The 17,631-nt window shown below is 43.9% G+C and overlaps 1 protein-coding gene across 1 annotated transcript in view; it reads left to right on the top strand.

Moving 5' to 3' along the window:
* The window catches only part of PTPRN2 (protein tyrosine phosphatase receptor type N2), a 1,688,755-nt gene that overhangs the window by 1,432,695 nt on the left and 238,429 nt on the right, over positions 1-17,631 (top strand). Inside the window, 1 exon segment of the mRNA XM_030198706.1 lies at positions 3,950-4,023. Within this exon segment, the coding sequence (XP_030054566.1) occupies positions 3,950-4,023 (74 nt within the window).

The following is a 17,631-nucleotide window of genomic DNA, read 5'->3' as shown; positions in this document are numbered from 1 at the left end:
CCTTGCATCTTCATGTGTAATACATATATGGAGCAATTTTTAAAGTAAGCCCAGAACTCTAAGCAGATTTTCAAAGGGAACATCCCATCCTCCCGGGGGTGGGGGAGGGGGGTTCCTTTGTAAATCTGACTGGTGGATCATAGTGGGTATTTAAAAACCCACGTTTGCATCTACTTTGAAGCTGTTGAAAATGTATTTACAGAAAGTACATGCGGGCTTTCAAAATGAAAGCCTCATATGCAGGTTTCCTTTCTTGATCTAATTCATCTGTTTCATGCCCTTTTTCTTCATCAGGTAAAAATGCCCATGATAATCTGGAATATCTAATTCTGAATAAACAGATTTAGGTGTGGTAACTTTAACCAAATATGCACAATATTTCTTTAATTGTTTGCGGTCAAAGTTTCTTCATCAGCAGATCAAGACAAGTTACATTAGGTGTATATGGTAGTTCTGTGTTTTCAGAGGGCTTACGCTGTACAATCTGAGGCAATGATGGGTGAAGTGGTTTATCCAAGATCACAGGGAGCATCAGTGGAATTTGAACCTTGGTTTCACCAGTTTTCAGCCTTCAGTTCTAATCACTACATTACTCCTCCCCTTTTCTCTACTCCATTTGGCCAAACATCATAAAACTCAGATGTATTTATTTTAGCTCTTTATGATTTCTGTTTAGCGTTAGCTTTGCAAATATTATTTCAACTCGGCCACATGTCTGTTAGGTTGTGCTTGCAAGTATGACCATCAGGCTTATTTTCAAAAGAGAAGGATGCCCATCTTTTGACACAACTTGCAAGATGGGCATCCTTCTCACAGGGTTGCCCAAATCAGTATAATGGAAAGCCGATTTGGACGTCCCCAACTGCTTTCCATCACGGGGATGACCAAAGTTCCCGGGGGCATGTCGGAGGCATAGTGAAGACAGGATTTGGGCATGCCTAACACATGGGCGTCCTTGACCCATAATCGAAAAAAAAGGGCGTCCCTGATGAACACTTGGATGACTTTACCTGGTCCTTTTTTTCTTACGACCAAGCCAAAAAAAGGTGCCTGAACTGACCAGATGACCACCAGAGGGAATCGGGGATGACCTCCCCTTACTCCCCCAGTGGTCACCAACCCCCTCCCACCCAAAAACAAAATTAAAAAACATTTTTCCAGCCTGTATGCCGGCCTCAAATGTCATACCCAGCTCCATCACAGCAGTATGCAGGTTCCTGGAGCGGTTTTTAGTGGGTGTAGTGCACTTCATGCAGGCGGACCCAGGCCCATCCCCCCCTACCTGTTACACTTGTGGTGGTAAATGTGAGCCCTTCAAAACCCACCAGAAACCCACTATAACCACATCTAGGTGCCCTCCTTCACCCATAAGGGCTATGGTAGTGGTGCACAGTTGTGGGGAGTGGGTTTTTGGGGTGTTCGGGGGCTCAGCACACAAGGTAAGGGACCTATCTACCTGGGAGCTTTTTTTGAAGTCCACTGCAGTGCCTCCTAGGGTGCCCGGTTGGTGTCCTGGCATGTCAGGGGAACCAGTACACTAGGAATGCTGGCTCCTCCCACTACCAAAGGGCTTGCATTTGGTCGTTTCTGAGATGGGCATCCTTAGTTTCCATTATCACCGAAAATCAGAAACGACCAAGTCTAAGGACGACCATCTCTAGGGATGACCTAAATGTCAAGATTTGGGCATCCCCGACCGTATTATCGAAATGAAAGATGGACGCCCATCTTATTTCGTTAATACGGGTTTCCCCGGCCCTTTGCGGTGCTGTCCTGCGAGGACGTCCTCAAGAAAATTTGGCCGCCCCTTTCAATTATGCCCCTCCATCTGACCCTTTATTCTTTCATTTTCACTGACTCCCCATATAGTTTAGAATGTAATTTAAGATCTTGTTTTTGACTCATAAGGTTCTCTATATAGACCCTTCTATTTGTCCTGCAGTTATTCTACTCTGCATAACTATCACCTTGTTTTACCAGCCACTTCCTGTGATCAGCTGGAGTTCACTAGACAAAGCACATTCTTCTTCATTGTCCCTTTTTGTGGAATCAGCTGCCTCTTTGTACATAAGCACATAAGTACATAAGTATTGCCATACTGGGACAGACCAAAGGTCCATCAAGCCCAGCATCCTGTTTCCAACAGTGGCCAATCCAGGTCACAAATGCCTGGCAAGATCCAAAAAAAAAAGTACAAAACACTGTACTCTGCTTATCCCAGAAATAGTGGATTTCCCCCAAGTCCAATTTAATAATGGTCTATGGACTTTTCCTTTAGGAAGCCATCCAAACCTTTTTTAAACTCTGCTAAGCTAACCGCCTTTACCACATTCTCTGGCAACAAATTCCAGAGTTGAATTACACATTGAGTGAAGAAAATGTTTCTCCGATTTGTTTTAATTTTACTACTTTGTAGCTTCATCACATGCCCCCTAGTCCTAGTATTTTTGGAAAGCGTAAACAGACGCTTCACATCTACCCCTTCCTTTCCACTCATTATTTTATAGACCTCTATCATATCTACCCTCAGCCATAGTTTTTCCAAGCTGAAGAGTCCCAGCTGCTTTAGCCTTTCCTCATAGGAAAGCTGTTCCATCCCCTTTATCATTTTCGTCGCCCTTCTCTGCACCTTTTCTAATTCCACTATATCTTTTTTGAAATGTGGTGACCAGAATTGAACACAATATTCAAGGTGCGGTCGCACCATGGAGCGATACAAAGGCATAATAACCTCCTCACTTTTGTTTTTCATTCTTTTCCTAATAATATCTATTCTATTTGTTTTCTTATCCGCCGCAGCAGCACACTGAAAAGAAGGTTTCAACATATCATGAACGAAAATACCTATATCCCTTTCTTGGTTGGTGACTCCTAACGTGGAACCTTGCTTGACGTAGCTATAATTCGGGTTCCTCTTTCCCACATGCATCACTTTGCACTTACTCACATTAAACATCATCTGCCATTTAGATGCCCAGTCTCCCAGTCTTGTAAGGTCCTCTTTTAATTTTTCACAATCCTCTCGCGATTTAACGACTTTGAATAACTTTGTCATCAGCAAATTTAATTACCTGACTATTTACTCCCATCTGTAGGTCATTTATAAATATGTTAAAATGCAGCGGTCCCAGCACAGAGCCCTGAGGAACCCCACTAACTACCCTTCTCCATTGAGAATACTGACCATTTAACCCTACTCTCTGTTTTCTATCCTTAAACCTGATGTCTCCCAGCAGAGGTTTAGGGTGCAATTAAAGATCCAACTGCCTTCCTGGGAAGGTAGATATTATGGGAGGAGTGAGCTGATCATGACTAACCTGCAGACACACACACAGACTCTGGGAGCTTGTTCTCTCTTGTTTTTCACTTTCCTGTCATTTTTTAAATGAGTTCCTTTCCTTTGATTGATTTGATTGTAAACTGCCTTGATATAGGTGGCATATCAAACAAAAATATGCATAAACATAATCTGGTGTTAGAACTGTTTTGTTATTTCAAGTGGGAGTTTACTTCATGGCCATGGCAGACTAGGGAGACAAGAGTTTTTTTGCCATGATTCAGAAACTCTGCTGAGTTGTGCTTGGCTTGAAGAGTAAGAAGTAGACAGCATTGCACAGCTGGATAACATTTGCTAGAAAAAGAGGGAATGGTTTCATCCCATAGAGGGGACTTCCCATTTTGCATGGGTGTCTTAAACTGACAAACGATACCTTCAGAACTGGGAAGAAGAAAAATTGGAATGAGCAGAACAAAGCAGACAGAATATTAAAAAGAGCAAGCTGAAAGGGAACAGCTACCCCAGAGTTTTACAAAAAAAAAAATTTTGAAACGCACATTAAGGATGTTTTCTTGTATTATGCCAAAATGTAAGCACTTTTCAAGATAGTGTATATATATGTGTATATTTTTTCCCTTTTTAATGAATTAATTATTTTATTTTGTGTTTCAGATGATCATTCCAGGATACAACTGAAAACTGAAAATAGCCATAACAATTCAGATTATATCAATGCAAGCCCAATTGTAAGTACCAATTCCATTTCTTCATTCTCATTTTACAGCAGGGGGAGTGGGCCCAGCAGTTTTCCCCTACTTGTTTAGACTTCCAAACTCAATCAGGATTGGTATCTGTTTGGATATAGCTCTATAAGCCTTAATTTAAAACTACCTGGCATTTTATCCCAAGTTTAATATCCCCAATCAACAATCTTAGCATTGCTGCAATTGCACTTAGAGGCAGATGCACTAAACGTTTTTCATCGTTAAATGAGCCCTCGGGGAAGAATTTCCGATCCTTTCCATGCACTTAAGCCTATTTTCCGACGACAGTAGCAGCTAACGAAAACGGAATGGAGATGAGCAATTAGTGTGAAAACCCCATTGAAACGACATGCACTAACCTTTTCCGATTGCCTTTACGCAGGAAAAAGGCAGGAAAACTAACGAGAGGTCTGGACCTCTCGTTAGGACAGCTCTGTGCCAGGAAAAAGTGTTAAGTGAAAAAATAAACAAACTTTGAGCCAATCCCAGCGCATTAGCAGAGCTAAAAGCGCTGTGATTGGTCCAAAGGACCTCAGAAAACACATAAAAAAATAAAACTAAAAAAAGGATCGGGAGGGGGCAAGGGCGCTCATCAGGAGCGTCCTGTACGGACGGCCTTGCCCCCCCCCCCCCCGCCGCTGCTCCCCACTTTCCGCCGCTCCCCCCACCCCGAAAAAGCAAAATTGTAGCAGCCCCTGCCCCCCTCCCTTCCTCACTACTCTCAGCTCCGCCTCCCGACATCCTCCGTCTGTGCCCCGCCCCCTTTGGGGGTCGTCGCCGCCATTCCCCTTCTCCATCGGGCCCCCCTCCCTCTTACCGGGCCCGTGCAGCGCCTCTTTCCTCTGTCCGAAGGCGCTGCACGGGCAAGAAGAACGCTGAATCAGCTGATGCCTGCCTTCGCGATAGAGCGTCTTTCTCCTCCTGGGCCCGCCCCTGTCTGACGTCAGTAACTGACGTCAGACAGGGGCGGGCGCAGCAGGAGAAAGACGCGCCATCGCGAAGGCAGGCATCAGCTGATTCAGCGTTCTTCTTGCCCGTGCAGCGCCTTCGGACAGAGGAAAGAGGCGCTGCACGGGCCCGGTAAGAGGGAGGGGGGCCCGATGGAGAAGGGGAATGGCGGCGACGACCCCCAAAGGGGGCGGGGCACAGACGGAGGATGTCGGGAGGCGGAGCTGAGAGTAGTGAGGAAGGGAGGGGGCAGGGGCTGCTACAATTTTGCTTTTTCGGGGTGGGGGGAGCGGCGGAAAGTGGGGAGCAGCGGCGGGGGGGGGGCAAGGCCGTCCGTACAGGACGCTCCTGATGAGCGCCCTTGCCCCCTCCCGATCCTTTTTTTAGTTTTATTTTTTTATGTGTCAATTCAATTTGCCATGTGCTTGTGATTTGACTGTTTGTGGCATGCGCAGAGCAGCTAACATAATGCTTGGCTGCTCTGCGCATGATTTGGGGGCCGATTAACGATGTGTATTGTGATTCTTTGATACATTCTACGTTTCAATACCGATTCCAGCATGTGTGACTTTTTTTTTTTGGTGCATTTTTCGTTATTTTAAAATCGTTAGGGACTTTAACGATTTAGATTTTTTTACGTTTGGTTGCTGCATCTGCCTCTTAAGCAGGGACCAGAAAACATGTCTCCCTCCCGCATAGAGAGTTGCACAGGAATAGGATTGCAGGAATCCCATGGAACTTGTGGGATTCCCACAGGGATGGAAAAAGCTGATGTGGGATTTCTGCAGGAGTATAGTCAAAATCTCTGGTGACACCAGAATGAGGCTTGGCATGCACTGAGAGAGGCAGTTGAAGCACCAGAATGAGGCTTGGAATGCCTAGAAAGGCAGATGGAGCATGAGACTAAGGCTTGGAACAGTGGTTGGTTGAATAGTAAATACCACCTACAACGCAGGAGGCTGTTGGTGTCAGGAGGAAATGGAGGGCTGTGAGTGAGCAAGTAATAGTGTCAACCCCTGAGGGTACAGGTGGGGATGGAAGAGATTTATTGTAGGGATGGATGGGGATGAAATGGATATTAATGGGCATGGATGGGCATGGGTGAGATTCCAGTGAGGACAGATGGAGATGGGTGATATTTGTGGCCCTGTGTAACTCTCTAGTACAGAGCCCCATAAACGTGCACCCTGAATCTGGCCACTAGGTGTCACCAATATGTATAGGTAGCGATTTCTTCCTCCCAAGGGCTGCTAATGCTACCGCTGCTGCAGTTCCCAGCATGCAAGACTTGCTACCGAGCTACCAGGTCAGCCCTAGATTCTTTCCAGTCAATAATTAAAGTGAGCATGTTGTTTTTTAGTACCGGCCATGGCATTTTAAAAATGCATTCAGTCTGTCATTGTACAGATAGGTGGCAGCTCTGAATATATATATATATATATATATATATATATATATATATATATGAAGAGTGCTCACCACTGAGAGTAACACGTACATGGTCTGATATTACTATTGGTTCAATAGAAGATTTTGTCATACAAGAAATCAGAGATTGGGATACAAATATATAGTCCAAGCATGTATAAGAGTTATGTGGTGAAGAGTAAAAAGTGAAATCAATATCAGTGGGATGCATTAAATACCATGAATCTATAAAATTCCATTGTAACAGATGTTGTAGTGCAGACTTTACTAGAAGATTTTCTGTCCTAAGCTATGTCTAATGATAGATTCATATCAGCTTTCATAATAACATAATCGGACCCTGCTAATGCCAATTGTATATTCAAGTCTCAGAGAAAGGATGGATTATCCTTATTGGGCATGTAGACATTCAGAAGAGATGTGGAGGGGCATAATCGAATGGGGACGACCATCTCTAAGGACGTTCCGGTGAAGAGGAGGAGAAACTCGTATTATAGAAACAAGATGGGCGTCCATCTTTCATTTCGATAATACGGTCGGGGACGCCCAAATCTCAACATTTAGGTCAACCTTAGAGATGGTCGTCCTTAGAGATGGTCGTCCCCGGTTTTCGGCCATAATGGATACCTAGGACGACCATCTCAAAAACGACCAAATCTAAGCCCTTTGGTGTGGGAGGAGCCAGCATTCGTAGTGCACTGGTCCTCCTCACATGCCAGGACACCAACTGCGCACCCTAGGGGGCACTGCAGTTGGCTTCATAAATTGCTCCCAGGTGCATATCTCCCTTACCTTGGGTGCTGAGCCCCCCAACCCCCCCAAAACCTACTCCCCACAACTGTACACCACTACCATAGCCCTTAGGGATGAAGGGGGCACCTACATGTGGGTACAGTGGGTTTCGGGTGGGTTTTGGAGGGCTCACATTTACCACCACAAATGTATCAGGTAGGGGGGGATGGGCCTGGGTCCGCCTGCCTGAAGTGCACTACACCCACTAAAAACTGCTCCAGGGACCTGCATACTGCTGTGATGGAGCTGGGTATGACATTTGATTCTGGCATAGAGGCTGAAAAAAATGTTTTTAAATTTTTTGGGGGGTGGGAGGAGGTTGGTGACCACTGGGGGAATAAGGGGAAGTCATCCCCGATTCCCTCCGGTGGTCATCTGGTCAGTTCGGGCACCTTTTCAAGGCTTGGTCGTGAAAAAAAAAGGGACCAAGTAAAGTCGACCAAATGCTCGCGAGGGACGCCTTTCTTTTTTCCATTATCGGCCGAGGACGCCCATCTCTTAACCACTCCCCCGTCCTGCCTTCGGTACACTGCTGACACGCCCCCATGAACTTTGGTCATCCCCGCGACAGAAAGCAGTTGAGGACGCAAAAAATCGGCTTTCGATTATGCCGATTTGGGTGACCTCGGGAGAAGGACGCCCATCTCCCGATTTGTGTTAGAAGATGGACGTCCTTCCCTTTCGAAAATAAGCTATAGTATGATTATTGTATTTGATTTTTTACCAAAACCCACCAGCCTTCAGAGTCGAAAGTATGACAGATTATAGAATAATTCAAGTTTTTAGCAAGGAGAGTTATTACACCATTCTTTCTGCCATGCGGTGAAAAAAAGTCTTTCACCCATTCCTACTTAAGCTTAGAAGCTTCCTGTGCTGATATATGTGATTTTTGCATGAATACAATCAATGGGTTCAAGTGTTTAAAGTATAATAATAACGTATTCTTCTTAATAGGATTCTGTATGGCTTTAAAATTGAGAGTGAGTACATTGAAGGCCATCACCCATTAAGTAGTAAAAAAGATGTACACGTACATAATAAGCAGATAATTTAGGGTGACATACGTATGACCATAAGTACATAAGTACATAAGTACATAAGTAGTGCCATACTGGGAAAGACCAAAGGTCCATCTAGCCCAGCATCCTGTCACCGACAGTGGCCAATCCAGGTCAAGGGCACCTGGCACGCTCCCCAAACGTAAAAACATTCCAGACAAGTTATACCTAAAAATGCGGAATTTTTCCAAGTCCATTTAATAGCGGTCTATGGACTTGTCCTTTAGGAATCTATCTAACCCCTTTTTAAACTCCGTCAAGCTAACCGCCCGTACCACGTTCTCCATGATGATGTAAACACAAACAAAACAAGAAAACAGTAACATACACTCACCACCTCACCCTCTGTAACAAGGAAATATGGGGTTGAGGCTGAAATGGAGCACAAAGGGAGTAAAGGAGCACAAAAAACTGCCTGGTATATGGATCAGGTGCATTGTGATATCCGGTGTTGGTGCAGTTATGACGTTGCCATTTTAGAGGACTCTTGTTCTATAATATAGTTTTCTAAATCCTTTGGATCAGTAAATGATTTTGTTTTATTCTTATGTCACCTTCATAATGGCAGAAGCGAATAAACCAAATTTAGCAACTAGAGCCCGAAGACAAGCTCTAAGGTTTAAAAATGCTTTCGGTTTTTGCGCAGTGTCTCTGGAAAAGTCAGCGCTCAGACCTATACAGTTATCTTGCCAGATAATGGGATGTTTATTTTTCACCGCTTGCAGAATTGCTTAGACCTTCGGGAACTGTAGAATTTTTTATAAAGATAGGCTGCAGTCCCTTCTGCTTTTGACTCGCATGAGTAGGCACTCAGTGTGCTCTCTCATGCTTGAAGGGCCTATCAAACTCGATATGGAGAAGTGACGAAATTAAGTGTTCAACAAATTTAACAATATCAGTACCTTCACTTCTCTCTGGGACCCCCAGGATCCAAATATTTTTACAATTTCGATTACTTACATCTTCCAAAGCCTCTTTAAGTTCCAGTGCCATTTTGTGAGTGTCACAAGAGAGCATGCGACCGTCCTCAAGACTGCTGATCTGTGCTTCTGCTTCATCTAAGCAGCCTTCAAAATGGGTAAAACGATCTTTCATTTGGGAGATATCTTGCTGAATTGATTTTACTACAGAATTATTGTCGGTGAGTAATGTCATGATGCATTCAAAGTTGGGAAGCATGCTTTCGTTGTTTGCCATACTTTTCCTAGGTGACTGAATCAGTTGGGAACGCTGAATCTAATTTCATTTGTCTTTATGAAAACATCTTAAAATATAGTATATATGGAATTCAAAAATATTATAACGCACCTGAATCTCCGAATTCTGTATAATTGTATGACTGCTCACGGACACCTAAATCTTTTTCTTGGGTGCTGACACCCAAGGTGGACCCTAGAATCAGGTAACTATGATTCGGATTATTCTTTCCAATGTGCATTACCTTGCATTTGTCCACATTAAATTTCATCTGCCATTTGGATGCCCAATCTTCCAATTTCCTAAGGACTTCCTGCAATGTTTCAGTCTGCATGTGTTCTAACAACCTTGAACAGTTATGTGTCATCCACAAATTTAATCACCACACTCGTTCCGATTATCAGATCATTTATAAATATGTTAAATAGCACTGGTTCCAGTACAGATCCCTGCGGCACTCCACTATTCACCCTCTTCCATTGAGAGAAATGGCCATTTAAACCTACCCTCTATTTTTTGTCCAATAACCAATTCCTAATCCACTATAGAACATTACCTCCTATCCCATGACTCTTTAATTTTCTCAGGAGTCTTTCATGAGGAACCTTGTCGAAAACTTTCAGAAAATCTAGATACACTATCAGTGGCACAATCGAAAGAGAAGGACACCCATCTTATGACACAAATCAGGAGATGGGTGTCCTTCTCTCAGGGTCGCCCAAATCGGCATAATCAAAAAAACGATTTTGTGCGTCCTCAACTGCTTTCCGTCGCGGGGATGACCAAAGTTCACAGGGGCGTGTCAGCAGTGTACCGAAGGCAGGACAGGGGCGTGGTTAAGAGATGGGTGTCCTCGGCCGATAATGGAAAAAAGAAGGGCGACTTTACTTGGTCCAATTTGTTTCATGACCAAGCCTCAAAAAGGTGCCCGAACTGACCAGATGACCACCGGAGGGAATCGGGGATGACTTCCCCTTACTCCACCAGTGGTCACTAACCCCCTCCCACCCAAAAAAAAATTTTTTCCAGCCTCTATGCCAGCCTCAAATGTCATACCCAGCTCCATGACAGCAGTATGCAGGTCACTGGAGCAGTTTTTAGTGGGTGCAGTGCACTTCAGGCAGGCGGACCCAGGCCCATCCCCCCTACCTGTTACACTTGTGGTGGTAAATGTGATCCCTCCAAAACCCACCCTAAACCCACTGTACCCACATGTAGGTGCCCCCCTTCACCCCTTAGGGCTATGGTAGTGGTGTACAGTTGTGGGGAGTGGGTTTTGGGGGGAGGGTTGGGGGGCTCAGCACCCAAGGTAAGGGAGATATGCACCTGAGAGCAATTTGTGAAGTCCACTGCAGTACCCCCTAGGGTGCCCGGTTGGTGTCCTGGCATGTGAGGGGGTCGACCTAAATGTTGAGATTTGGGCGTCCCCGACCGTATTGAAACGAAAGATGGACGCCCATCTTGTTTTGATAATACAAGATGCCCCGCCCCTTCGCGGGGACATCCTTAGAGATGGGCATCCCCGTTCGAAAATGCCCCTCTGTATCAACTGGCTCACCTGTATCCACATGTTCATTCATGCCTTCAAAGAAATGAAGCAAATAAATTGGTGAGTCAAGACATCCCATGGTTGAAACCATGCTGACTCTGTCCATTTAAACCATGTTTGTGTTCCATAATTTTATTCTTTATAATAGTCTCCACTATTTTACCAGGCACTGAAGTCAGGCTTACTGGTCTGTAATTTCCTTGATTACCCCTGGAAACCTTTTAAAAAATCGGACCACCCTCCAGTCTTCAGGTACTACAGACGATTTTAGTGACAGGTTACCGATCACAACAGCAGATCAGCAATTTCAGGACCATCCAAACCTATCTCTGAATGACAGCCTTTCTTATCTTGTTCCATGTCAAAAGGACAAGACTGAGCCAATTCTGTTACTTTTGCCATTATGGGCTAGGTTTCCTTAATTGCACTACCGCGTCAGCATGTACTAACACATGCTAATGAGTATTATTTAAAACAGATCCCATTTTGTGCGGTGGGCCTTGTTTGCTAATAGCATGTGTTGATGGCATTAGTGCATGCCAAACAGTAGCGCATTTTAGTAAATGTTGCTGAAGTGTATCAGTTTGTATTTTCCAATTTCTTAAAAAGAAACTGGATGGAATAAGAATGCAAACAGAGCTAGTTCAGTCTGGTCCTTTCCCCATGGTCATCCTAGCCTACCACCAGCTACTGCATTTTTTTAATTGGGATTTATTAACCACCTTTATGAAGAGATTCACTCAAGGCAGAGTACAGTAGGTATAGTTTAACATCAAACTTACAATTTTGTTAACAGCATAACAATAGTAAAATGAACAAGTAGAGACATGGACACAATGAAAGAGGAAAACTTGAATGCAGTAGCAGGAACGTGGAAAAGCAGTGACATTTGGTTTGATTTTTGTCCATTTTGAATTATTCTTCCATTTGCCTGTGGCAAAGATAAATGCTGAAACAAATGAAAAATTACAAGTGGTATATCTTTCTTACAAGTACATGTATCTGAAGTGTGTATTTTTTTCTGAATCTCGTTTAAGGTTTGAAAATATATCAGAAGAGACTATTCTGAAATTTATAAGAATCCCACAAAATCGTCTGTGAGATGTGAAATGTAGCTAGTGTTGCTAATTTCCTCTTGTGTGCTTTGCAGTGCTCAGGTGGGAAGTGATTGATTTAGCTCAGCACAAGGTGGGCATTAATAATGCAACATCAAGAGAGCCTGCTGCATTAGAGCACGCTTCGGGAAGGGTTTGTCTTCTAATGAGGACAGAGCACAAAATAATTACTTTTCAAGCCAAGGGAAGAGGGCTTCCAGTGGTGCACTGGTGGAGTGGCATCTCCAGCTTGGAGGGTCGGGGTCCAGTCTCCAGCTGGGACTCGCTGAGCCTTGACTTAACCCTAAATGAATGCCACACGTTTTGATGAAAAGCATATCTGTGATTGTTGGTTAGCTGGCCACCTGCTGTTCTGTTTTGTTGTAATGATAATACTAAATGGCATATATATTGCTCCTAATTTCCAAACTGAATCCCAGCATGCTTCAGAACATTATATCACAGAAGCAGGGCAGAAAGCATGGCTACCAGTTTGTGATGACCTCTTGCACAGGTGAGATGGAAAAGGAAGTGATGTTCATACTGTTATGGCTTAGTTCCAGTTGCACAAATTGAAGAACAAGGGAGTAAAATGAATTACCCAAGTAGCAAGACAGGATTCAGATCAGGATTCAAAGGAGCTTTCCAACTTGTGGCTTCCTACTTCAGTCACACCAGCTTCCTCTTTCTCACCCTTGTAAACTGCATTGCTATCTAGCAGGCTAAAAACAACAGGGCCAATATGAAGCTGCAGCTTTAAAACTCCAGCTGCCATGAGTAAAAAAACACTGGACATTCAGTGCCAGAGTCTGGATACTGGAAATCAGTGCTGACCAGATAAAGTTAGGACAGCAACCGTCTAGCAGTCTGAATATACCTTCTAGCAGGATAACTTCAGGCTCTGCCCAAACTCCACCCAGGACCACCCTGGTACTGTCCAGATAGTATTAGGGTAGTCAGAATATTTAGCAACATTATCCGATCAGTGCCGCTGAATATTTTTATCCAGTTAGCAGCACCCAATCCATACATTATTTTTAATAAATACCATGGCCAGAGTTTAAAGCAATTGACCACCATGGTTTTTAAATATCAGACTCTATATGTATAGTATAACCTGCTGAATAGCAGACTTAAATTAAAAGGAAGGGCTGGCATTACGAACACAGCATGGTTATAAATGACAAGTTTAGAACGGGCTCAGCTTATACATGGATGTTCATACTACATCAACATTGGGGATGTGATTTGGGTGTGGCCTGGGTGGGTCAAAAATCTACACATGTGTTTCTCATTTTATAAAGGAAATGCATATGTAGGATCTAATATTTCCACATGGAGATTACAGCTGATCCCTAGCAGGTATAGATTTTTAGGAAGTATATGTTTCAGCCAGCCTGTACAGGAGAGATAAAAAAAATCTAATCAAATATAAGCATTTTTATTCCGCTTAACCTAAAAGGCTCAAGGCGGATCACAATACTACTACTACTACTTATCACTTCTATAGTGCTACAAGGCATACGCAGCGCTGTACACCATACATGAAAAGACAGTCCCGGAATCACAATACAAAAGAGAGACTGGACAAGCCCATTGAATTGCAATCAAATACTTAAATTAACAAAAGAGCATCCTCCAAACACAGATTCAGGAGATCCCCTAAAATTTGGAAATTAGGACAGTTTTACTTGCCTTCCTTAACTAATATTAACTAACTAATATTTAATTTTCTTCTAACTAACTAACTAACTAACTAACTAATATTTCTAATTTCTTTAGCTAGCTTGTTCCATAATTCGGGGCTCCTACCTGTGACAGATCTATGCCTGGTAGTAACGTTACGGTACCCTCCTTACTGCCTTCCCCTTCAAATTATAAATAAACAAAGATTATGACCTCTGTGTTCAATTAGCAGCATTCACACATATAGATGTGCGAAATGGCTGACCCGTGAAACAGACCAACAACGTTCATTGGCACTTACACGTGTAAACTACAGAATTTCCTCTGACTCTTTCGTGTGTGTATTTGTAAAATGGCTGCTGTCACTGCACCTACTGGCAAATATAGGTGCACTCCTGCAGCTGTTCTAGAACAAGTTCTACGTCAGCAGATCCTTGTGTAAAATGCCAGCAGAACTGAATATGTCCTGACCCAGACGTCCCAGTTCCAGTCTCTACACACTATGTAAAATGGGGCTCCACACACATATTCAGTGCACTTCCTGTATGAATAGCAATGCTGAATACATAAAGTTAAACACTGGCATTAACTTGATCCGATCACTGTCGGCTCAATATTCAGTCCACGTTTGTATTCATGAAACCTGGATTTAGGTTTCTTACTCTACCATACCTGAAAAGACTGAGGGAAAAAGTAAGAGGATTATGGGAAGGCTACCTCTCTTAAAACCTCTAGTGCTTTCCTGCCACACTTTACTATTTCCTCTTCCAGTAAACAGGAGGAAACATGACTATGTTCTATGGTCTAGGCGCTGACTCTGTGGGTGCTGTGGATGCTTGAGCACCCCCAATATTTCACCCACCGGAAGTTCCCTTTGTCCCTCTTCCCTCCCTCCCTTCGAGTTCCAGGACCCTCCCTCTGAATTTTAAAAGTCATCATCTTACCTCGTCGGGGTTACAGCGGCAGCAGCGGTGAAAAGTGTGCAGGCTCGGCGCTTAGTTCAGTAGCGCCGAGCCTGCACGCTTTTCACCGCTGCTGTCACCGTAACCCCGATGAGGTAAGATGATGAGTTTTAAAATTCGGAGGGAGGGGGGCCTGGAACTCAGAGGGAGGGAGGAGGGGGGCCTTGGAACTCGGGAGGGAGGGAGGTGGGGCCTTGGAACTCGAAGGGACCCTGGAACTCGGAGGGGGAGGGGGACGGGGGAGGGGGGAATGCACCACCTGTAAAAAACAAAAATATTTCAGCACCCCCAATCATTTTGAAAAGTTGGCTCCTATGTTCTATGGCATAAAAGCAAGATGGGCATCTCCTTGTCAGCACTCTCGGCACTAGCAGAACGAATTGTGGTGACAAATCTGCTTCTAGCAGCTGAAAGGGGAAGTGTGCAATTACAGCACAAGGAGACCCTGAAGGCGCAGAACAAAACAGATAATTACGTCTGTCATATTTGTACTTAGTCCTCATTAAATTTGGGGAGAAATCATCCACTAGTAAATAATGTGCAATTTTTGCTTTTAAATAATAGGTCATGACAGAAAATAGGAATTTTGTGTGCTCCCTTGTAGAGTGTTGGAGAGAGAAACCCATCAACTACATTTTTCAAAATGCCCAGCTTGCTTATTACGGAAGATAACAGACTGAGGAATGTCATTAACATGACAGCTTGCTGAAATGTAACATTGAAATTTGATGATTATCCAGAACACCATGTGAAATCTATAACTGCGCATTGGAGCAGGCTATCTTTTTTTTTCTCAGTTCATTACTATTTTAATGTGGGGATCCCAACTTGTTAGTGTAAGGATGAAAACTGAGACTAGTTGAAAATAGCCATTGAGAGGGTAATTCTATAATGGAGCTCCTTTTATAGGGGCTAGTTATGGTGCCTGTTTTAAGCTTATTCCTTAAAGAAAAGTAGGTGCTTACTTTTGTTTACAGAATCCTAGCACAAGTGGCAGAGAACATGCGTATATGCAAGCATGACCACTTACACCAGCCCTATAGTCTCTGCCTACATCCAACGTAAGCTATAGCATTTTTATATTTTTTATTTTTATAAAATTTACAATATTCAATCAAGAGAACACTTGACTGCAGAAGGATATTCCTTATTATGAATAATTAAAACGGAAATTAAAGGCGTCTTTAATTAAACAACACTAGTGATTCCTGGCATGGCAAATGCACCGCAGCCCATTCATTTGGATTGGGAGGTGGGGAAAGGCTGCAGTGGTGGGGGATAAGGTGGCAGGGGGCCCCTTACCATTGTTTGCCCCAAGCTTTGTTTTGTTTCTCGGCAGCACTGCATTTTATATATTATGCGCATATGTATGCGCTCCACTCTGCTCAAACTCCATCTGTGTATATGCCCACTGGCAAACCATGGTGCATGCATTTCTGCTAGTCAGTATTTTATAAGAGGTCAATTCAGCACTCAGATATTGACATATGTAAATGACTAGAAAACTGACAACACAAGGGAGGCAGTTGTGATCCACAGAATGTAGTCCAAAGAACAACAATGGATCGAAGAGGTTAAATTAAAATATACTTTTATTAAAATTGCCTGACGTGGCCACGTTTCGCCAATGGCAGGCTGCTTCAGGGGCAGCAACTAAAGGGGAATTTAAAATCACACTTCCCCTTATTGAAGGCAAAGAATGCTGCCACCAACCACGGCACTCCTTTCAGTGAATAGTCTAAGGGGAAGTGTAATTTCAAATTTCCCTTTAGTTGCTGCCCCTGAAGCAGCCTGCCATTGGCGAAACGTGGCCACTTCGATCCATTGTTGTTCTAATGACTAGAAAACTGCCATTTATATGACTTCTTGCCACCTAAAACTAAACAGCTCCTTAAGAATGACCCCCTCTGTCCTTAAAGTGTCCTTAGTGAATTTTGAATTGGACAGCGGTTGATTATGGCTTTATAAAAAATGAATGACTGCCATAGAGATCTAATTGTCTTGTAAGACATGGGTGTATTTGTAGTTTAAAAATATGATGGTCAGTGTGGAGGGGCATAATCGAACGTCGCCGGCGAAATAGATCGCCGGCGATCTATTTTGGCAGCGGCGCAACAGCTGGCCGGAACCGTATTTTTGAAAAAGATGGCCGGCTATCTTTTTTTTCAATAGTACGGTTTAGCCTGGCCAAATGCTAGAGGGTTTGAGATGGCTGGTTTTGTTTTTCAGTGATCATGGAAAAAAATGCCGGCGATCTCAAACCCGGCCAAATCCAAGGCATTTGGTCATGGGAGGAGCCAGCATTTGTAGTGCACTGGTCCCCCTGACATGCCAGGACAGCAACCGGGCACCCTAGGGGGCACTTCTAAAAATGTTTAAAAAATACACAAATAGCTCCCAGGTGCTTAGCTCCCTTATCTTGTGTGCTGAGCCCCCCAAGTCCCCCCCCAAACCCACTCCCTACAACTCTACACAATTAACATAGCCCTTATGGGTGAAGGGGGGCACCTACATGTGGGTACAGTGGGTTTGGGGGGGGGTGGTTGGAGGGCTCAACACTTAGCACCACAAGTGTAACAGGTGGAGGGGGTGGAGCTGGGTCTGCCTGCCTGAAGTGCACTGCACCCATTAAAAACTGCTCCAGGGTCTTGCATACTGCTGTCAGGGAGCTGGGTATGACATTTGAGGCTGGCAAAAAAGGTTTTTATTTTTATTTTTTTAGTGTGGGAGGGGGTTGGTGACCACTGGGGGACTACGGGGAGGTCATCCCCCATTCCCTCCGGTGGTCATCTGGTCAGTTGGGGCACCTTTTTGAGGCTTGGTCGTGAAAATAAAAGGACCAAGTAAACCCGGCGAAATACTGCTTAACGCCGCTT

This window comes from Microcaecilia unicolor, chromosome 1 (genome assembly GCF_901765095.1).
Source record: "Microcaecilia unicolor chromosome 1, aMicUni1.1, whole genome shotgun sequence".
NCBI classification, from domain to species: domain Eukaryota; kingdom Metazoa; phylum Chordata; class Amphibia; order Gymnophiona; family Siphonopidae; genus Microcaecilia; species Microcaecilia unicolor.
Note: the sequence above shows the minus strand (reverse complement) of the source record. Positions and strands in the feature narration are given on the sequence as shown.